Here is a 23,609-nt window from a genome sequence, read left to right on the forward strand (position 1 = left end):
CAAGCATCCTGAAGTCAGCGAGACCCGAGTGAGGGGTCGCTGGCTTTGCATACAAGCTCTGCTGTAACTGACGTTCCTGTGTCCAATAAACCTTCTGTTTTACGGCTGGCTACGAGATACACTGCTCGGTTCCAGGAAGAGAGGTGCAGGGCCAGGACTTCCCCAGCGACACTCCGGTCAGACCCAACTGTGTTGGTCACGCTGCTGGAGATACTGCCACCCGCGGGTGGGACGGCGCTTCCTGCAGTAAGTGACGGCTGTGGCTAGCCGCATCAAACAGGAAGGGTGATTAACCCCTGGACGTGTCCTGTACTTTCGAGCCTCCCTTCCCGAGACTGTCCCTATACTTTGGTGAGAAGGACTTTTGCGTAGTCAGAGTAAGTCAAGCCTTAGGTGTGAAACTCAAGAAGGTCTGGCGTTAACGCCTTAAACGCCGAGGAATTAGAAAGAGGGAAGGGGCAGCTAAGTGAGGTGTGGGTAGTAGACATGGGGAAATAAGATGTGAAGGGATCAGATGTCGATGCACACCAGCAGTGTGAGGAATAGGTTCTATGGGAGTACGTCGCCATTACGTGGGAGACCCAAACCCCGAGCGATGAGAATACCGAACAAGAACATATGCGTGGAAAACACAACCCTGACTCCGACGAAATACACCGCAGGTCTATGAGCGGATGCTAGCCTAACGCCCGAGGAGCCCGTAGGAAGTCAAGGGCGGCAGGGAAGAAGGCGAGACTGAACCGTTAGAGGGGTAACGTTATCTTCAGCCTCGTTCCTTAGACAGCCTGCCAGGAGGACGAAGTCGGTGACCTCAAGAAGCGTGCTGAGTGTCTAACTAGAGCTCCCCCTAGAAACCGTGTGCTGAGTCATCCTAGGGCGAATAACATCAATAGGAGAGCTATCGCTGCAATCTGGGAGCGAAATGTATCTCGAGCAAAGTAATTACGACACCCATCCGGTTAGCTGTTAGTCGCGCTAGTGAGTGGCCCGGTATACGACGAAGGAAGTCCAGGACTCAGAGAGCATGATGGTATGCCACTGGGTTATCATAGTGGAAGCAGCTGGCAAGATCAGTTCACTTGTGACCTGGTTGAGAGAGCTGTGCAAGCAGAGTGGTGCACCGAGGACATAGCTCCTGCGCCTGACAACATCATGCGAGGGGTAGGCTCTCGAATCAAGGACCAGGTGGGAATTGCCCACATGGAGGGAGGGGGTAATGAGACCGGCTTGATGATGGATGGAGGGATGGAGCCCTAATGCTCTGAGTGGAAGCAGCGACCTGGCAATGATGCCTTAGTCTACAGCACTCATGTCGTGTCCCTGCTGAGTGGTCTCTCAGCCGCGGGTCTGAAGGCTTCGCGAGGACCTCCCCCTTCCTAGGCCTAGGGGAAGGGTGCGGAGTGAACCCATTTTGAGAATTACCGGAGGGCACTGTGACCCCTCGCCAGGTCAGGGTTGTATCACGTGTCCAGCAACTTGCCCCCAAGACAGGGGATCCTCCTGCGAAGCTCAGATCGTGGAGCGGATGCAGGCTGGAATTATGAAATGGAAGCTGATTTGACCGACAGGCACGGAGGGAAGCTCGAGTCCTAAGGAGGCAAAGAGTCTGGATAGTATTTAAGAAGAAACAGCCGTTTTCAAACATATGTAGCTGAAGACAGCGAGAGAGAACCGAGAAGGAGAGAAACAGCGTAAAATGAGATGACCTGGCCCACTGAGAGCAGTTCGAGGCCACCGCGGCCCATTATGCCACATGTGATGGCGATGCCTGAGGGGACTCAAGCCTACAAAGAACTTCTGATAAGCACTTTGCTTTGCCCCGGCGTAAGGACTGGGGCAAGGACATAGATACCTTACCTAGCACGGCCATTTTGAGAATGCCCTTGCGAGTGCACGGGGTTGGCCCTGCAGACAGGGATCACATTCCCCACCCCCTTACTTGGACTCGGACATGACCTTCTTATTCGGACAGGAGTACAGGCCGACTGAAAGGGGCGGAGGCGGGAAAGGGACTTACGCATAACTGTGGGTCAACAGGCCAGCTGCTCTGCGAGTTTGAGGCTGACACTCACCTGTAAGATGGATTGTCCTGTACCGGAATTAAGGTATCCGGAGAGCTCATTAGCGGAAACCGTGAGGGTCACATACCTACAACTGCCAACTGGAGCGCAGGGGTATGCCGCAAGTGCGACAGTTGGGGCCCAAACTAAAATGAGGACCTGCTGACACTGTGGCATAGTCCTGGGAAAGCCACCTGTCCAAGCAGTGCCCGTCCAACCTGAGGCTGTGGTTGATGGGTACCAAAGCCGAGAACCCGCTAGTACGCAGGACAGCTGGCTAAATTAACTTTTGGACATTTTGCCGATACCAATTTTTCTGGGCCCCGTTGGCAGGGAACACTCTAGATGTGCTTGAGGATTGGTCTCGAAGCGAGCCATAGGCTTTCCTTCACACGTAGGAGAGAAGTCATTGGCATGGGAATTCCCTCCAGCGTGGGGCCTAGATGGAGAACCCCCCAAAGAAAGGGAACATCCAGCATCAGGTCCCTCCGACCCACTCAAGGAGACCACGCAGACATGGGCTAGCTATCACCTGTTGGCCAACGGTCGGCCACGTACGGAACCCAGCAGTGCCCCAGCTTCAGCGACACGACAAGCAGACCCAACCCACAGAGGGTGGACTGCGGGTAAAAACCCAATCGAGCGAGGGCTAACCTCATTCCCAGGAAAGGGGACGCTTGGCCACAACATACCACCGCTGGATGAAGAGAGGGAGTAGGTCCCCGGGGTCGCTCCTCTCGGGGCTGGATTTCTAGCTCTGGTTTATTTTACCAGGTGGGGCATTGAACTGTACCCCTCCGAAGAGTGCCTGTTGGTTTCCCTGGAGGTAGATGGGATGGGAGGTCACTGTCGGTACTGGGACACGTGCGCAGAAGGTGACGCTTGCGTCCGGGCCCGAGCGTTGTGGGGTGGCCTCAGATTGGCTGGTGCCTGATCTACCTACCTGACCCTGATGGCGTGGGCGGGGACCACCCCAATTCAAGTTTTGCCTCGTGGCGAGCGTACACCTGAAGTGGGGAGGCCCAAGGAGGGCCCCAAGGACGTGGGAGGTGACACACACATTTGGGCCCGAGAAGGAAGATAGTTAAATGGAAGGGGACCGGATCAAGATGGACTAGGAACCTAAGTAACACCCAGAGTGCCTCTGGTCGGTTACTCGTAGTCAGAGTCGGCGAAAGGGCTACTGCCCCCGACAACGGGGAAGGTACTCGGCCCGAGGTGCAGGACCCTAACCTTTGCGGGGGTGGGGAACGCCCACGGGCACGGCTCAGGAAGACTGGGGCCTCCAGACCCAGCCAGCAAGGAGGCAGGTCCCCATCCCTGTCCCAGCGGGCTGGTTCCAGGCCAAAGTAGCAGAAAGATCCCTCCTGCAGAAGCCCAGGGTGACCGGGTATCCTATATGTGCACACAGGTTACAGACCATGAAAGAGAGTGCAAGGAGAGGTTCCTGTAAGGAGAAGGTTGGTCCTCATGTACCGAGAATGGGCTCCTCCCAGGGGAAGTAGCAAGTACCATGGACGGGATCAGGAGGCAGCTGGTGGTTCCCCAGAAGTCGCCACAAGCTATGTACCTGGCCCATGACATTCTTCTCGCAGCGGCCACTCAGGGAATCCAGTGCACCAGGCAGAGCTGCTACAGAACTTATTACTGGCCTGGGGTCTTTACCCAGTCCGACGCCGCCCAATCCTGTTGACCCCTGCCAGAGTGGTGGGAAGGCCGGACAAGGGGAAAGCGCGGCTTGCAGGCCTTTACCCATCATAGAAGAACCCTGTCCAGAATGGTGGCCACTGGGACATGGTGGGACCTCTCTGTAGCAAGACGACACCATGTTTTCGGCGGAAGAAATACATCTGGTTGGTGGATTTTCGCCCACTCGCTACCCCGAGGCGGTGGCTTGTCTCTATCGAAGCAGACACTGTGGTAGATGCCGCGCCTGACTAATTTTCAGCCGGAGTGGGTTCCCCAGGAGTTCTTAACGGATCAGGGGTCAACTTCATTCGGCCCTGCTCCGGTTGCTTGTGCGGAAAAATGTGGGTCTGGCGCATAAAGACGGGCCTCAGGCTTATTTCACTCCCAGTCCCAATGGGCTTGTGGAAAGTTCAACGGGATGCTGAAGATGATGCTAAAAACATTTATGAACCACACCCGCAGGATTGGGACAAGTACTTACCTCACCTTCTGTTTGTTTTTACGTACAGGGAGGATACCCCCCAGGGAATCTACCAGGTTTTCACCTGATCAACTGTTTGTTATGGAAGGCGTGTAAGGGGGCCCCTAGACTGATGAGGCACGAATGGGAGGGGAAGGCACTCCGGTCAAGCGAGATGTATCAGTGGTTGAATATGTGCTTGCATGACCTTCCAGGAAACAACTGGTCCTGAGCCATCATGGGTCCTGGCCAGGGAGAATCTGGCCGAGCCCAGAGGATGGGCAGGTCTGGTATGACCTCCCACAGCAGATGGGCCCCGTGCCATTCGCCAACTTGGGGATCACGGTGATGGTTCTCATCCCCGTGAGGAGATATACAAACTCCAGGCGCCTGGGGAGGGCCCTTCAGGTATCAAGCAAAAATCTGAATGCTAGGTTAAACTATGGTGAGCTGTCAACTCGTGGCACTATTTCACCATCGGGGCTGGTCCATGTGGAACATGTTGGAACCAACTTGACAGGGGAATGTGGCGTTGGCTGTGTGTGAACACTGGAGGTTGCGGATTGATGACCCTTTGTGGATCGATTCCCTTCGGACCAAATCTGGTCCCCCCTGGAAGGCGATTCCCCCTCTCTATCATCTGCCCTTGCCTCCCAACACGCTGAAATCAGAGGAGTGGCTGCATAGGTATACAGACAGCTGTTTTTTCCAACTTCCAGCCTGGAAACACTAATTTGACTGTTCCTCGGTGAGATTTCTGTGTCTACTTATCCTTCCATATAAGATCTCGCTTTCCCCTTTTCGGCGTCTACTTGGTAAAACTGCCCTAGTGTCTAGTAAGAAGAGAGGTCAGGGACATGCTTGTGCTCTTGAGATGATCCAGCGCGGTTCTTCACCAGCTTTGGGGGCCTCTGCCCTAGGTGCTAAGTTCCCAAGAAAGGATTGGGTCAATGCAGTTCTGTGTGGAGCTATCCGAATAAGTCTCTAAAACGTGCCACTCACGTATCCCGACGCCTACCCATGCCCAGTCCACCTGACGAGCTTCCTAGACAAGCTGGAGCAGAGTCTCGTACCTCACCACCATAGGATCTTACCAAGGGCTCACTGGCAGTGCTGCTGGGACGCAGATGCCAGGCTGAATCCAGGCCTTTATCACCCCTTGGGGCTCTACTCTTGAGTTTCTGACCCTGACCCTTTGCGCCTCAAAGGCATCCTCTCAACGTCTTGTTTTTCCCGGCCATCCTTCAGCGTGCCGTCCTGTTGGTATTAGCTTTGTTATGCGTGGTTGGAGAAAGTGAGAGATGGCGTCTCTCCCGTTGGACTGTCTATTGATATTGACGACATTGCTGTGCGTGTCAGCCAGACTGGCGTAGGACCACGTTCCCATGAGAACAAGTTCCTGCGGACCGACTCCGAAAGGGTTTGGAGTTCTTTTAACCGGAAAGCTGAGAAGTGCAAGGTGGGATTGGTGAAGTATCTTATCTCGACCCCATGTCGGGTGGGGAGCGTGCTGGCTGAGCCGCGCGAACCAGCGAAGGTGGATGTGCGACTCCATGACTCGCGCACTGTATTCATCCCACATAATCTCAACTCTTCAAGGCACTTATTATCTCGTGATGATTAGCGAGCATCAGCACTTGGCAGCTGAATTGTTCACAATCGAGGATTAGTAATTGTGGAATACCAAATTCTCCTCCCCAGATGGCAAGCACTTGGCCTCTTTATCAACCAAGAGCATTTCAACTGGGGGAGCTGTGCCTGGTTGCTTTTTTCAGGCGGACAAACAACATGGACGTGGTCCATGTGAAGGGAAGTGCCAACCTGATAGCAGACGCGTTGTCCCGGAGAGGGGGCCCTGAACTTCCCCAGGTCACTGGGCAGAGTGACCCCGCTCAGTTCAGTTCCGAAGGGGGGAGAGATGTGATGGAGTAGGGGCTGTCTGTGTGGGGAATGGGAGAGCAGGGAAGGACTTTAGGGGATGGACGATACCGGAGACTGTAACCTGAGCTAGGTAAGGGAGGGGAAAGGTCAACACCTTTGCCCGGGAAGGAGGACAAAGGAAGGGGCCGGCAGGAAGGAAGGGTTTTCAGTTTGGGCTTGGGGCTGTGTGGGCGGAATTCAGGGTATCCTAATCTGGGATCCAAGCACCCTGAAAGCCCAGGACTCGACTGAGGGGTCCTGGCTGTGCATACAAGCTCTGCTGTAACCTGTGTTCCTGTGCCCAATAAACCTTCTGTTTTACTGGCTGGCTAAGAGTCACTGTGGGTTCCAGGAAGAGGGGTGCAGGGCCGGACTCCCCCACACTCCGTGACAGGGATTGGTCCTGCTCTGAGTAGCAGGTTGGACTAGATGATCTCCTGAGGTCCCTTCCAACCCTGATATTCTGTGAAAAGCAACTGAGCCTACTAGGACGCCCCCTGAATGAGATTAAGAAACCTACCCCACGAGGCATTGCAAGCCCTTCTCAAAGCACCCTGGGGCCAGTTGCAAAATGGGATAGCTACCCCAGTGCACTGCTCTCTGTGTCGATGCAAGAGCTGTTAAGTGTGGATGCGATGTAACAACAGAAGGAGCTAGTGTGGCCATACAACAGCAGTTTTAAAGTGCTTTAATTAAAGCAGCATGATTTTTGCCAACAAAACTTCATAGCATAGACAAGGCTTCACTGAGGTGGTTTTATTTTGTTGGCAAAACAACAGTTTTGCACTGTCAGAAGTACCTTTGTAGTCTGTGTCTCTCTCCTTTTGTTAGCAAAAGGAAGCTTTTGCTGATAAAACTTTGTAGCTCTATAAAGCCATTCCCCCAAAGCCTTTCAAGCCCCCATTCAGGAACATTTGATTTTGTTGCCCTCAAATGTCTGGGCTACAACAGCGATGTTATAGACATCGAACAAGCCAGGCACTGTATGAGACAAAAAGGGACATACTCCCTGCTCTGACTGTCAGCTGGGCATTATCCAAGACATTCAGGGACATGGTCCTTCATAACAGAATCAGGAGCTGTATGTGACCTAGGAGACTATAGTTTTTGCCCCAACACTGAGCTGGGTGTTATAGGCTGATGGTGAGATGGACACTATATGAAACTGAGGACACGACTTTTCCCAGTGGTGAGTGAAGCAGTGTATGAGAGGGCAAGAGCTGTGTGTGACAGAGAGATGTTTCCTGTCCCAGGGAGCTTATCTAAAGAGTTGACACAAGTCAAAAAATGCACTAAGTGAGCCAGAAGGTAGTTCTGGGTTAGTCTGCAGCTGTCTGAATAAGGGAGCTGAAAAGCTTTAAACTGTCCATGAGTAATCAAAAGTACAAAACATTACTTTTATCCTCATCTTTTCCGGGAGCAGGAACAGCTGCCTCCTGCATCATTTATGTTTGCTAGTAATGCCCATACCTGTGCATTAAACTTGGTTCTCTGCACTAGCTAATGTTGCTGCTGGCACTATAGGGCTGACACCTTTTGTAGGGAAGGGGAAGTTGCTTCAAATGGAAGCAGAGATTGCCAGTCTCCCCCCTTTGCCCCCTTATCCCACTTTTTTGCACTGCTTAAAGCTAAGGCCATGCAGGGTAACTAACACCAGTTATACCTCAATTGTTCCAGTTTCCCAGAGCAGTTTAGTTTTAGAATTAAGTGCATCCTGGGTGGGTGGGTTTTTTTTTTGAGGGGGGAATGGGGGGAGGGGAGGGGTGGTGAGAGGTAAAGATCTCTTCTGGCAATGGACCTACATTAAGAATTCACACTATTTTATTAGCACAGTATTTACTAACATAAGCTGTTGACTCCTCTTCAGGATCTGGCAAGGGTGAGGTCACCTTACTAGTAGAGAAGGCTGCAAGTGCAGCGATGAGCAATAGCTCAATCCTGACTAAAAGCTCACTGTACTGCTGCCACAGGTTTTCATCCCCTCATCCTTTAAGGTGTAGATGCAACTGTCAGGTGAGACATTTGGGGCTGTAACATTACTGTAGTTGTATCAGCTCTTAGTTCTAGGTCTTATCCTCAAACCCAATTTTATTCTACCCTCACCCTCCCACAGCCTAGCTGGATTTTAATGAATCCATCATGACTCCAGGCTTCCTGTCTGACAGAGGATCAAAAATGCCTGCCTGGCTAGCTTAGCAGTTCCTGGCTTATGTAACAGATCTCAAGTTTAGCTATGCCTTTGTCACCTTTAGTCTAGACTGATGCAACATGCTCTAATTAGTGTTACTCTTGAAGTCTATTCAGAATCTGTAGATGGTAGCAGTTGTAGTAAGATGAGGCCCTGAAACATAAAACCTTGTCAGAGGCCAGTGTGAGGCCTAAGGCCTGAACTAAAGTAATGGTGAAGACTTTGCTAACAAAGCAAAGTTAAGCTGTGAGCCAGAGGCAGGCCCTGCTCACAGAAGCTGGCAAGGAAAGGGCTGATGCTGTGAAAAGAGACATACCTAAAAGGTACTGGACACCAGATATCAGAAGAGTTGCATACTTGTACACTCCACACAGATAACAGCATAATGTTTGTCAACAAGCTGACCTATCCCAATGACAGGGACAAAAGAGTAGTATGATGGATAAAGTTGTTTTGTTCAAACCAACATGTACAAGGTGAGAGAAGTGATGTGTCAGAGTAATGTGTAACTTGTTTGTACCTCTGTAGAAGAATGCACCCCCGAATGGATGTCTTTGTCCAGCGTAGGGAGCAGTGGAACGTCCTGCCACTGACTGAGCTGAGTCCATTGTCAGGGAGCACATATGCACTAGCTAGCAGCACTTTAGCAGCACCTTGGACTTCTATGCCGGGGAGCTGGAGACTGTGTTTCTCTTCGACAATAAACCTGGCCTGGGTGCTTTCATACCTTACTGGAGTCTGTGGTCACTGGGGATTCTCTCGGGGTCTGCTAGGTCAGCTATCTGTGCGGAGCTGGGGCAGCACAGAGGGAACACGCACACACAGCCAACTGATATCAGCATTGACTAGAACAGAGCACCGCACCGGTAGCATCTGACAACAGCAGGCACCTGATTTCTGCATCATAGTCTGATCTGTAAATCACTCCTACAATGCTCTATTGGCTCCCAATTTCCCTTGGGGACCAAATCAAGGAGCGAGTTACGTACAAAGCCCCAAGACATCTGGCACATGTGTGTGCATTGCAGTATGAGAATGTTCTTGATATGTCCCCAGGATTGGATTATTTTGAGGGAAGGGGGTTATCAGATGGACAATTTGCTTCCTTTTTTATACTATATTGATTAAGAAACCATACAATGCATGCATTCACTCCAACTCAGTGTAAGTAGAAGGTGCTGCCCTTATCAACAGTTGGAGTAGGTTTGAGTTATCAGTAGTTAGTAACAGTTATTTTCAGAAATTCTGTATTATACCCTCCAAGGGTTTACCAGGTACATAAGGTAGGTAAGGCAGCTATAAAGGACATAGGGATGAATTTTAAAATATCTTTAGGCACCTAATGATTCAGAAAGCACCTCACTGGATTTTCAAAAAAACAAAACAAACAAACAAAAAACCTAGATGGATTAGGTGCTTCTCTGAATCTTTAGGTGCCTAAATACCCTTGAAATCTGGGTCATCGTGTACAGCATTTCTAGAATAGCTAATCTCTGGACTATGTCACTCTAGGACAACACTATTGTCTTTAATTCTCTAAAGATCCCTTTATGCTCAACACCTGTAGACCATTCAATATATTACATGTTTAATCCGTACTGTAATAATACACCTTCAATATTTACCACTTCATTGAGAGAACAGTGGATATTAAATCACTAAACTGTGTGGTATTTAGGAGGGTTGCTATAAGATGCTTAAATGGCTAAATTTGGGGGCTGGGGGTTGCTTTTTAAGAGAGAGCTTTGGGAGCATTTAAATGTATCAGTCTACTATATATGCTGTTAAGAACCAGGTTTCTCCCTCCCCTCTCAAAGGCAACTTTCTCCACACCCCCTCCAAAATCTATTAAACGGACTGACTGTCACAAAAGTTTAGTGTGGGAAAAGTCAAATCCATCACATCCTCCAACTTGTCAGTTAATGCACTCCTGGAACCATCTCCCATGCATCTGTTGCCTTTTGCACTAAGGGCAGGATAGCCTCTATATTTATTAACTAAGACAATGGAACTATTATAGGATTTATATTGCAAGTCCTATTCAGGGATTTACTCTTTTCTCTTTCTAAGGGGTATAGCCTACTGGCAGAATTGGTGTTCAAAGTGTACTATATATCGTTGTATTTTACTCTGATTATCCGGTTAACGATCAGCAATTAACTATTAATTAAAAAAGACTGAATGCAAAGCAAAGAATGTCACAACAGCTTGCTTACTGAAAAGGAAATATGGAAAAAATGAATGATTTCAAATTAAAATTTAATTTTGTTTTGACAGCATTTTAGGCTGTGCTAATTAATGTAGATTTGTGCACCCAAAGCCAAGCAGCATTTCACCCTCATATCTTTTTGATGTTCAGAAACCGGCATACAGTATCAATTTAAATTCTCACTTAACCCAAACATCATAATTCTCACAGAAAACAAGTTGCACCCAATGCCAAGGGATGTAAGTCAAAAGTGTGACTCTTTACATTTCAGCCTCTCTTAATGATCTTCATTCATGAAAATCTAAAGGAGTTTGAATCTCAGCATTAATGCAAATGTATTACTTCCAAGGGGAACAATAAATTCACTAGCAGAAACACCTAGAACCATTTCACTAAGAGGCATTTTAATTCATTGTGCTGCAGTGTGCATGCATCAGGAAGGGGAGTAGCAAATGAGCTACTAAATCACACAAACTGTTAAACAAGCAGAATTAAAAACATTCACTAAATGTTCTGAGAATTAATCAGATACCATGAACACACTAGTCACAATTACAGTAAACACATTGCTTAACATGCCAAACAAAAACAAATTACTGTTGCCTAGGTTTGTTTATTGGTAAATCACTTTAGTAACCTGAATCCACAAATAAGCAGTATATAATCAGAAAGACTACAGATAAACACAGATTATACATGCAAATTCCTGATCACATATCACATGTGCAGGTACATTAATAGCACAGTTCTAGGAATTTGACCAAACCAGTTTTAAAATGCAGGTATGAAAAATTACATATGAAGAATATAAAGATACTTTTTTTACATTTCAGGACTCAAATGCTGCTTTTGCTTATATCAGAGATGTATGACAGCTACAGATTCAAGTAGCAAGCAGTGAGAGCTCAAGAAAATAATACTGGTCAGAGAGAAGAATAGGACTTTACATTTCACTACAAAGTACGCTGAATAATAGAACAGGGGAAAAAACTATCAAGAACTTAGAAAAGAATCACAAAATTTTAAAGCTGACTACTTACTAATTTTCTTATTATCTAGATAACAGCAAATGACATTAAAAGAAACTGCATCCAACATTTTAAAAATGCAACCTTTACATTTAAAGACTTTCCAAAGTGAAATGCAACGACAGTCTCACACTCCAAATTAAATATATGCTAGGCTCAGACTGAAATCTGGAATGTTCTAGATGAAAGTAATAAAAATACAATACCATTTTTTATTTTTTATTGAAGAATAGAATCAAAATTGAAAGCTAACTTTTTGAAGCCTGAAAACAGTAGATTTATATAAAGTTTGCTTTTTTTACATGAGCTTTCATAATGGTGCAATAGTTTCTATAGTAGCTTGAAATATCAATTGAAAGAAGAAAAAAAGAAAAACTTTCCTCTGTTGGCATTCCCATATTTTTCATGAACAAAAATTTTCCTTTAGCTTCATTTATGTTATAACATTTAACACATGAACAGAGCTATATGCCTACTGTATTTCACTAAAAACAAACAAACAAACAAAAAAAAGAGTATAGTATTTTCCATCTACTATTTGTACTGCATTTAAAAAAGGTTAACATTAAAAACAAAACCAACTTTCCTTGAATCAAGTTTTTTTGCATTTAAGCCTCTTTCTTTTGCCTGTGATCTTCTGCCATTTTATCCAGAATTTTCTGTAACAACAAAAAAGAATCAATCACAACAAAGCCAACCTGATTAGGGAATGAATTAGATGAATTAAATAAGACCATAATTCTAAGTATAAAACTATGTTAAAAGTGGTCAGATTTGTGAACTTAAATGTATGCAACAGTAAATTGTATGACATATTACTAACTATTTGACTGTCAAATAAGCCTCGGATTGGACAAAATATGCCTGGTCTTTTCTACTGTACCAGATACATAAATGATCCACTGAAGAGAAAATTAGTAGAGCTCCTTTAAAAGCCGTGCATTTTCCAGCAGCCTGCAGCTTTGAACAAATAAACGAGTAAAATTTACTTTCTACCTATGTCATACATCAAAAGCAGAGTCAATGAATATTTACTTAGTCCATGCACGAATATCTACTGTACTTGACGGTCAGTGTAACACAATCTAGTTGCCCTCGTGTTCTCTCTACCACTCCCCCCCTTTCAGTTCCTGGGCCAGTTTGAGGTATTCCCACTCCCACTGATGCATCTCTTCCACTGGTAACTCTCAGACATGTGCCTGCTTCCTTCCTATGGAACAGAGGGAACTTATATCCAGCTTGGCAATGAATTGAAGTGAAATCAACTGCCATATATACTCAAGCATAAGCCGGCTCATTTACAAGCCGACCCCCCCGATGGGTAAGTAAAAACGGAAAATTTTTATAACCGATTCAAAAGCTGACCCTATAATTCAGGGGTCAGCAAACTGTGGCTCCCAAACCATCAGGATAAGCTGCTGGTGGGCTGAGATGGTTTGTTTACCTCCAGCGTCCGCAGGCAGGGATGGGAAAGCAGCGTAGGGGAGAGCAGCCTGGCTAGAAGAGGAGAGACTCTCGCCCCGCCCTCTTCCCTTCTGGCTCTGCTGCCTCTCCTTGCTCTCTCTGTTGGGGGGAGGGGCTGTGTCCCACCTCTCACTCTCTATACCCGTTCCTAAGCCGACCCCCTTCTTTGGTGCTTCCTTTTACTGAAAAAATTCAGCTTATGAATGAGTATATACAGTAAATACAGAAGCATGGAATAATTAATGTGGAGACTTACTGTGTTTTAATAATGGTGGTAATTACTGCTTATTATTGTTAGGAATCTCCCCCCCACCCACAGTGTACAATATCAAAGAGCAGCTCGTAGTACACAAGCAACACTGACGACAGCATACACATGTTGTGCTATTGCACAACATTTCACTCAATCAGAAACTCTAGGGTTTGGAATACTATTTAAAAAAAAATTCTAGCTTTGGTCTTGCAGTTTTTGGTCATAAGTCATCCTCAAAGGAACTGTAGGGACAAGATTCAGTCACCTTTTATTCCTTCTTCAAAACTATTCTAAAGCTTACCTGTACTGCAATAAAAAAGTCCTATATATTTTCAATTCACAGAGCATCACAGGGTCCCATACTTGAATTTTGTGTTATGCATTCAAATTCCAAGAGGCAATCTTGGCGAGGATTAATTTAAAACTAAAATTACAGTGATACAAAGCAGTGTTCTAAGTGGATGGATTTGTTTTTTCCTTTCAATGAAGCCTCAACAAATCTATTCCTTACTTCTTCCCAAAAAAGAATCACTTCACTTAAAATGGATAGTTTTACCTTACCTTCAACTTCTGATAATGTGGAAGGCTGCTGCAATGGGTCTTTTTTGCAACATCTTCATTTGTGTAAAACAAGGAACACAGTTTGCAATAAAACCCTGTTTTGGGTACCACATAATTCACACCTAGAGAAGTAGACCACAAAGTAATTAATAGAATGAATTAGAATAATTTTTAAAATCTCAAATATATTGCTCACTAAGTGAATCTTACAGTAACAACTCAGTTTGCATTGAACAGCTGCTTTCTTTTAAATAATCTTGTTTTTATTTGTTCAAACTAGAACCTGTAATTAAATACGTACACACTGGCCTTTAGCATGCTTTTGGATTAAAACATGGCCCTTCCATTGGTTCCCTTTTCAAAAAGGTATGCAATGGTTTTAGTTACAATACACAGCATTAATTTCAACATTAAAGTATCTCTACCCCACATTACCCATGTCATTATGACAATTACAAGGAGATTTCATATATCAATCTAAACTAACTCATCACTACTGAAATATATTTTATGCTGTTATATGTCTCCATAATAATTCCAGGCTGGAGAGAAGCCATTGTCAAAGACTGCATGCAAAGGGTAAAAGGGACCAGAGAATATCATAGAAAGAGTGTAAAGACCTAAAAATTAAATGGCAATCTTTGACCTTACTTCAATGTCTACAGGAAAACCTACACTTAAAATGCAGCTGCACTGCTGTAGCACTTTAATGATGCTTTATGCTGATAGGAGAGAGTTCTCCTGTTGGCGTAGTTAATTCATCTGCCCAGAGAGGAGGTAGCTATGTCGGTGGGAGAAGCTCACCTGCTGACATAGTGCTGCTACACTGGGGGGTTAGGTGTGTATAACTACACCCCGAGTGATATAGTTCTACAGAAATAGGTCTATATTGCAGATCAGACCTAAGAGCCAGTACTCACTGCAAAAAATAAAGTTAATGAAATTAAAATGTTACCATAATGCAAAAAAGGGCGTTTGAAAAGAGATGGGAAAATTCTTACCAACAGGAACATTTGGCTGATATGGTCCAATTCTATATTCGTCTGGAACAACGGCTTTCTCCTGGATGCTTTTTGTTTCCTGTTCGTCCTGTGCATCTGTATTTTCATTTGTATTTTTCTCTGTATCCTGGGTTGCTGTGTTATCAGAAACCTCAACGGTTTCTGTCTTCATATTCTCCTCAGTTTTGGTTCCATTTTCCAAGGTCTCATTTTCCTGCTCTGGTTCCTCAATCTTGTCTACCTTAATTTCAGCCAAACTATCATCATTTTTCCCAGCAGATTTAACTGCCATTCCTGATTTACGCAGTTTCTGATGATCTGAGTCTTCTTCATCACCAACCTCATCTAGAGTGACAAAACCCTCCATGCTCTGGGGGAAGCCACCCACATATCGCTGTTGAGAGACAAAGAGGTTTTTCATGTCTACAACTGTTATTTTACATGTGTAAAAGTATAATTTTTCTAATTTTTTAAGTTACAAAAGTAGTAAAAAAAAATTTTTTTTTTTTTAAGAACCCTGTATTTCCTCTCCCTGAAGCTACCTATATACTTGCAAAACACTGTTCAAATCACATGAATGGGTATAACAAATTGCTTATTTTTTGCTTGATTTGAAGAATACTTATTTTATTTTGAAATTTCAAAGTATTTTAGCCTTCATTTAAAAAAATATTTTAATTTTTCCAGGTTTCCACCTCGCCTTTGGTTTTCAGCTTTTTGCACTTTCTTCACTAGATTATGTTGGATTCTTTCACTGCAGTAAATTCATAACCATTCAGATTCTAAATAAGATTAAAAACAGCTGCAATTTTAGAACAGCAATTTTTTAAAAAAATATTTTATCTTTTATTTCTCTGCAACAAAGTAATTTAAAGATATTTACAATCTTGAAGACATTCCCACTGGATCCTAAATTTCAGGGTACCTGAAGGTACAAATTTAAAAACCTGAAAAAGACTGAGGGGAGAAATGAATAAAGGTGCTGACTAGAAATATAAGGATTACCTTACTATAACTAATCCAAGATGTACCTACCTAGCTTTTTACTGATGCTACAAGCTAGCTAGGTTATACATACTATTTCTTTTGTTTATATCCAACACGCTGTATTCTTAAAAAACCTTATTTTTAGCATGCTCACTAAGGTCTGTCCTTCAAGGGCAGACAACCTTCTAACCTCATGAAGCAGCTGGGGAGAAAATCGTTCCTATGCTGGAGCACTCAGTTGAGGCAATCTCCTAAAATGTACCACAGATACTGACTGCAGTCAACAGGGTCACAGAGAAAGCCGTCACACAAATGAGGTGGGGGAAACCAAAAGTTATAGCATGTTCCCAGTAAAGGATAAACAGTGTTCTTTACATCAAGGTGGATGGTTTTAAATCTAAATTTTAATAATGATTTAAACGGGTAAGCAAGAAATCTTGATGCAAATCAATTTTAGTCTTATTTTGTATTTTAATTATTTTGTGATTCTCACTGGTTGGTATAATTTGGAACTTTCTGCTAACCAGGAGAATACGCTATATTTATAAACATTTACTTAAGCAATTATATAGCTCAACACATTTATTCAGATTTTTATTTTTTTGTTGTTGTTAGAAAACGACCACCAACGCATTTCCTAGATGATTAATATGTGCGCAGGTGGATTCCCTATCTGTATACCAGAGGTTGGTCCTGGCAGGAGTCACCAGCATTGGAGACCTCCTGGATTACAACCAGGGAGACTGGGTGGATCCCTTTGCACTTGCTCAGTCCATGGGGCTTTCCACCCTTCGAACTCCGCAGCACGTATTTCAGGAGGTGACAGCAGCCTTGTCACCAATCTCTCAGGTTTACCGTGAGCAGGTACTGCAGGAGCATACTCCCCACCCACCCAAAACCCCAGGCCCTCCAGATCTCTTTATACGGCCCTTACCCCTTGAGTTCCCTCCAGCCATCCATTCCCCCACCCCCCTCAAGCCAGCTGCGTGACCTGCAGCCGGTTTGCTTTTGAACCGCGCACGGGCACACCTATACACACTCATGCTCCATACTCTCCATTTCTTCACCCTCGTGCCCCAATTCTAAGTGGCGCAACCTATTGCTACCTACTGAGGATGAGGAACCCCAGTGCGCCAGCCTATATTCCACCTTAGTCCTACAGCCCGCCGAATATATTGGTTGGCAGCTCCTTCAGAAAGCCATCAGCACAGGCATGTGCCTGGTGCAGTTCATCCCCATCCCCAGTGCCTGTCCCTTTTGCGGCATGAGGGAGACCCTGGCACAGGTTTACCTTGAGTGTGCCAGGTTGCAGCCCCTTTTCTGGCTCCTCCTAGACTTACTGTTAGGTTTTTGGCTGCACTTCTCCCCCAACCTTCTCATAAACACACACCTTATCTGTGGCACCACAAAATCACGGGACATCCTTGTCAGCTTCCTCCTAGTATTGGCCAAAGTGGCAATCTAGAACACCAGGGAGAAGATGTTGGCTGAGGGGGTTCTCTGCGACTGGGGGGGCCTATTTCTCATCCTCCCTCCGTTCATGCATCTAGCAAAGTTTCTCTGGGCAGCATCCGCTGGCTCCTGTGACACCTTTGGGGTTCTCTGCTCTATGTCCCCTTCAGGTTCCCTTTTTCGGTCTTTTAACCTTCACATCTATCAGTTATTTTTTCTGTTGTTCCCCATATCATTGGATCCTCTCCATAGGCTGTGGGAGGGCTTCCAATCCAATAGGACTAGATGATTAATTTTACTTGGGATTTTGTCAAGCTATATTTCAATTAAAACTACACAAAAACAATTTTTTTTTGTTTATTAGTTAAATAAAAGTACCTTAAATGTACTGGAAACAAGGAAAACATTTATCAAAGCATGTATTTCATTTAAAACTAACTGATCTACTAATAAAGAGTAGTATTATCTGTCATTAGTGAGGTGAACTGATTGCTTCTGATCACCATGCCCTGTTAGTTTTTAGTACTAGATCTCATCCTCACATCTCTCTTTCTCCATAGATTAGAAATGGGAATAAAAGCTTTCCTGCTTTTTCAACTCTCAGTCTTGTTTCTCAACTCTGACTGAACTAGTCATTTAACTGAAATGAAGAAAATATTCTCTCTGCACCTGCAAAAGAGGCTACTACGTTTAAAAACTAGTTTTAGCACTTCAAACTCTATTTTCAGGCACTTAGCCAGTGATTCCTACCAGTTCAGTGGTTTGACTTTGAAAATTTGGCAGCAAACATGGCCTGCTTGGAATTGTATGTAATATTTTAATAGATTATATTTAAGGCTATGATTTTGGCATGGAATTTTTTTTTTTTTTTTAAGTAAATATCATGGTATAGATGGTGGCAGGGGAGGCAACAAGTCACAGAAAAGTCAAGGGATGCTGAAAGATGAGGTCTGGACAGGCGGGCGGGTTTGGAGAGCGAGCCTGCGTCACGCAGACACTGCAGTGGTTGCTCCTATCCCACATGGCTGTCCCAGCTCCAACCTGGCACCTGTGGTTGCAGCACCACTCAGATTTGGCCTGTCCACTCTTCTGTAAATGGAGATGGAGAGGCAGATGAGACAAACCTGACTGGAACGGCTACCCTGTGTACCGAGTCACAGTGCTGCTCGGTTTCACATACCTTATTCAAATTCACAATTTCTGTAACCCTTCCCAGGACAAAATTGTAGTCCTAATTATATTATGTTTACAACTTAATATAGGTTATTTTAAATGGATTTAGAAGAAAAATGTATCCAAATAAGATTTTTTTTTTTTAAATTTCTGTCCACCCTACTTTGAATACCTGATCTCAAATCAGCATCACATTCTTTGAGGTACCGTATTTTCTTCACAGAAAAGTCTAACACATATGGTTTCTTTCCAGAACACTAGGTGTGGGTGTTTGTTTTAAAGTCCTGCACAAAAGAACTGGAACTATGTGGAGGAGCACAAATTATATAGCTACGGTTGCATCATGATTACCTTTTTAAGTTTTTTCTTTGCTGCTGGGGTAGTGCCAATATTTCCTTCAGTTTTTGTGGTAGTGTCATCTGCTGCATCCTTTTTCTCCTCAGCAGCCACATCACCTAAATTAGCAACATCAGTGTCATCTCCTGCTGAGCTGCCACTTTCCAGCAACGCTGCTGCTTCTTCCTCATCTACTAGCAGCTCATCTTCAGATTCAAGAAGTAAACTAGGTTCCTCTTGGTCTGCCTGTTCACTGCCTTTTGCAGCTGATTTCTCAGCATCATCATCCTGTTTCTCCTCTTTATCTTTATCTTCAGCACTACTGCTTTCAGTTTTCTGAGTTCCATCTGTCTTAGATTTTTTATCACTTGGAGAGTCTTTACTATCTGGAGAATACGTTCTCTTTCTGTAGGTGAGAAAAATATTTATCTTCATTATCTTTTGGTTTAACTATTTCAATTCAGGGTTTTTAATACATTATATTTAAAGAAGACATTACCTAGCTTTATCTTTTTTCAGTAGTTCAACTCCTTTGTTGGGAATCTAAAAAAATAAAAAGCTTTCATAAGGTATGGCAGGTACACATTATGTATTAACACACACAGTTGTTACAAGACTCATTCAGAGCATGAATTGCACCTTTGCTACTCAATTCCATTGGCCGTGTTTGATGTCTTCACCTTTCTTCAAGGCATTCTGGAGAAAACTCCAGTGCTGGCTCTTCTGTAACACCAGAGGTGCTATTACATTAAGTAGTCCTATTAATTGCCAAACAGTAGGCTTAAAAACTGCAACATTACTTTCCTTTTAGTAGCAACAGCCCCTTCCCCATCTCCACACCTTTGCTCTATTTTCTTCCTCTTCTTTTAAAGGATATGTCTGCACTGCAACAAAACAAAAACGAGCAAACCAAAACCATAGCAGTGAGTTTCAGAGCCTGGGTCAGATAACTTGGGCTTGTGCTATGGGGCTAAAAATAGCAGTTCCCACTCAGGCTCTGAAATGGTGAGGGGGAGAGTCTCGGAGACCAAGCAGGAATATGTACAGCCTTGTAGCATGAGCCCTGCGAGCTCAAATCAGTAGCGCTCACATTCGCTGTCAAGGCTGGGTTTTGCTGTTTTTTTGCATTGTAGACATACCAAAACTTAATTTTTCAAAACTGTCTTTCTGTGCAATCAAGACTTTCCTTTTAAAACTACAGGTGAAAAGTCCAGAATCACAACTGCCACTTGAATGTGGTATTAATACTGGAAATCTGTTATTGTATTGGTTACCTGTACGAACTTGGCACAACCCATTACAGCGCAGGAAGTGCATCGGAAGGCAGATAAAGCCACCATCTCTATTAATCAGATTTTACACAAATTATTCATTTTGAAGTGCTCAGTTATAAACAGCTTGATCCTTGCCATTCAGTGCCTCAAAACTCTGCCTCAGCCCTTGCACATGTATTGGCACTACCTGTTTATATTCCTCCCTCCACCCACAAAATACACACATGCAGTATAATGGAAAGAATGGTCTAGCCCTTCATCATGTACCCTATCTGCAAAACAGAGAGGCAGGATATGCAATCAGAGAAATTAAGGGGAAAAGCCTTGTCAAGCTGATTTTTACAGCTCAAACAAGGTATTCAGGTGAACAAATTTCATTTAATCCTATCCACTATTCAGAGCAGACTTCAAGAACCTTTAGTAATTAATGTGTTTCTATTTAAAATTACACTTATTGAAGAAAGTGATCAGTGCATAAAATGTGTTCTTGAATAGGTACACTTCCAGGACAACAAATATATATTAGTCATGTAAATGATCAGAAATTTGTCAGTGCTTCCTATATAAGTTTTGAAAAAATAAGCAAAATCCAAATTTAACAAAAACATTGCTATTGAACACTTGACCCAAAGGTCAGACTAAACTGATGAATTCTTAATCGCTATAATGGCTTTGTCCTTTAATATTTGGCCCTGACCCATTAATTTTATATATGGGTCATTTTAGCCTATTGGTGGGACAACTTCACAACTCAAATTTCTTAGATGGATTTGCTGCTGTATGTTTTACAGAATCCTGTGTATTAAAGTTTCTAGCTACAGATAATCCTTGAAAAGTTGACTTTAACCAAACCTACCCACCAATCCTTTTTTCTGCAAGTCTATACATCTCCTCCCAGGCCCATTACCAATGCTGAAACTACCCACTGCAGAATTTTGCATTTCTGTTTATTCAAATCTTGTACCCTTTGGAGTTTCCTTGGATCAGATGTGCCCAGGACTCATGGAGGAGGCTCTTTCAATAGAGACGGCAAAGTCTACTGAGTTTGTACAACAGAATTAGAAAGGCATCAGGTAGAAAAAGGAAGCCTGCTAAGAGTATGCAAGGTAGTTATTACAATTAGTGCAAGATTTAAAGGTTCAGATCAAGATTTATGCTAGTTCTTACATTCCTACATTAAGAGTTATAATTGGATGGAAAGTCTTAATTAAAAAAAAAAAAAAAACAACAACAAGACACACGCACATTTGAATTATATCTAAGCACTCCACTGCCCAAAAAAGCCACTATTTTGTAAGACAATTACAGTCCCTCTCTTTTCGGGAATAATATAAGAATTGCTACTGTAAAGTTGGTTTACATTACTTAAGAATCTATACAAACACATCCCTTTTATGAACAAAAACTCAGAGAAATTAAGCCACCTGCAGTTAGTACTAATCCCCTTAGTCTTGCATCCAACATATCATAAAATGTAAGTTTCAATACTTGATCTTAAAATGCAAAAAAGCCCCAAATAAAATCTTCTCTATACTAAAGAGATATTTAGAGTGCAACATAGTGAATACATGACTGCCAACTGTGGAATCAAAGGAAGGAAATCAAGAATGAAGTAGTAGAAAGAACAGGTAGAAGAGTAGGTAGGTGTAAAACTAGAAGTTGGTGGACCATTTTTAGGCAAAAATAGTTGAGGATATTCTGAATAGGATTCTGACATGAAAAGGAGTAACAAGGATCATATTCAACTAATTCAAAGTCGTCATCTGCTATTTTTTTTTTTTAAACAAAAACATTTAATAATCAGAATCTCTTATTTTTCTATAGCAATTAGTCACTAGCATGCACAGTCCTAGTTCACACAATGCACAGTCCAGCTGTGGAACTCACTGCCAAGGGATGTTGTGAAGGCCAAGTATAACTGGGTTAAAAAACCAATTAGGTAAGTTTGTGGAAAATAGCCATCGTGGCTAATAGCCATTGATGGATGTAAACCCTGACTGCCAAATGCTGGGACTGAATAATGGGGGATGGATCACTTGATAACTGCTCTGCTCATTCCCTCTGAAGCATCTAGCATTGGCCACTGCTGGAAGACAGGCTATATGGACCATTGGTCTGACCCAATATAGCCATTCTTATACACGGAGAACCAAGTTTATTGTTTTTGCCACAGTGATGCAAGCACACCATTTTCATGATGTGCTACATCAGAACACTGAATACTGACAGCAACTACACTTAGAGGGAAAGGATTAATTGGAAACATTCAGTTTACAAATGGCTACATTATATAAACAAACTTGATAGTTGCCCTCTAATTACTGCTACTTACTTTACCCCCCAAAAAATAGAACATCTCAATTTAGAGTTTTCATTTTAAAACAGTACCTACCCTTAATACCAGCTTCTTGTATTTTTCAGACAAGTCCACCTTCACACATCTTCCCTGGAACCAAAGTGCTTTGTTTGAACAATGCTCCACCATAGCCAAAGCATCTTCTCTGGTTTCCATCTCTATGAAAGCCTAAAAAGATTAGAATACAAATAAAAAACATAGAAAGCATATGTACCAATGCTATTACACAAAGTTAAGATGAGAACATGACTTAAATCCTACAACTCTGATTTCCCTATTTGATGTTACAAAATGAGCATCTCCAGTTCCGACACAATACCAACCCAGTTTTACATTATACTGATAACACAAACCAGGTGCACTGGTGTACTAAGTCTTTGCAGTAAGCAATATTTTCACTGCAAAGAAGTTCTGAAATTGCATAGCAGGAGCCCAGCTGATCTGAAAGTCATCTTAAAGACAGTGTCACATATCCCTTCTTTGAAATCTAATTAGATGATAGTTTGTGAACAGAAACACCCTTAAGTCAATAATTGTATTCTGTGCTAAAGCTAAAGGGCTGAAAGGCCTATTCAGACTAGTTCTATTCAAAATTTCTAGAATGGAGTGTTAGACAGTTGCTCACCCACAAGAGCTCTGTGATACACAGATCTGTTCTGTTTAACGCAGATAAATTTGCTGAGGAAGACAGAGGCAGTTTTGGCTCAAGTGTCATCAGTATACAAAGGATATAGCTTTTGCATGAAACCCGCAGTGAGTAGGGTCTATGCAGTTTTTGCACACAACTGAGAGGAGGGTGATCTGGTTATGGATCAAACCAGATTCTGGCCGGCTGGGGAAAGCAACTAGAGAATAAAGTAGGTTTGCTACCTGCCCCCTATTAGTGACGCGTACCCAACTTTGCCCAAAATATTGGCAACATTCTAAGAGGCTTCTGAATCGCTAGAAGAGCACTGAGTGGCCCGTGAGGTTTTGACTTCTCTTGGCTGTGGACTTTCTGACAGGCACCCATTGTTCTTTCACTTCCTCAATGAATTAATGTAATACATGGCACCCTGCTACATTGGAAGTTATTTCCCTTCACTTAGCAGTATCAGCAGATGGATCATTATAACACAAGTGTTCCAACAGAGAGCTCTAACTCTTCCCATCCACTCCAGTTACAACTCAAGGTGTTATTGGAAATATAAAGTTCTTT

The 23,609-nt window shown here is 43.6% G+C and overlaps 1 protein-coding gene across 5 annotated transcripts in view; it reads right to left on the bottom strand.

Annotated features, from left to right (window-relative positions):
- Positions 1-11,119: 11,119 nt before the first annotated feature.
- Positions 11,120-23,609, bottom strand: part of MATR3 (matrin 3) — a 45,996-nt gene continuing 33,506 nt past the window's right edge. For all 5 annotated transcript variants that reach the window (XM_032779687.2, XM_032779686.2, XM_032779690.2 and 2 more), the window contains 6 exons: positions 22,448-22,579; positions 19,281-19,324; positions 18,797-19,187; positions 14,834-15,227; positions 13,833-13,954; positions 11,120-12,213 (listed from right to left, as the gene is read on the bottom strand). In XM_032779687.2, coding sequence (XP_032635578.1) covers positions 12,163-12,213; positions 13,833-13,954; positions 14,834-15,227; positions 18,797-19,187; positions 19,281-19,324; positions 22,448-22,579 — 1,134 coding nt within the window. In that variant the 3' untranslated portion in view covers positions 11,120-12,162. The remainder of the gene's footprint in view (positions 12,214-13,832; positions 13,955-14,833; positions 15,228-18,796; positions 19,188-19,280; positions 19,325-22,447; positions 22,580-23,609) is intronic.

This window comes from Chelonoidis abingdonii, chromosome 7 (assembly GCF_003597395.2).
Source record: "Chelonoidis abingdonii isolate Lonesome George chromosome 7, CheloAbing_2.0, whole genome shotgun sequence".
Taxonomy (NCBI): Eukaryota; Metazoa; Chordata; order Testudines; family Testudinidae; genus Chelonoidis; species Chelonoidis abingdonii.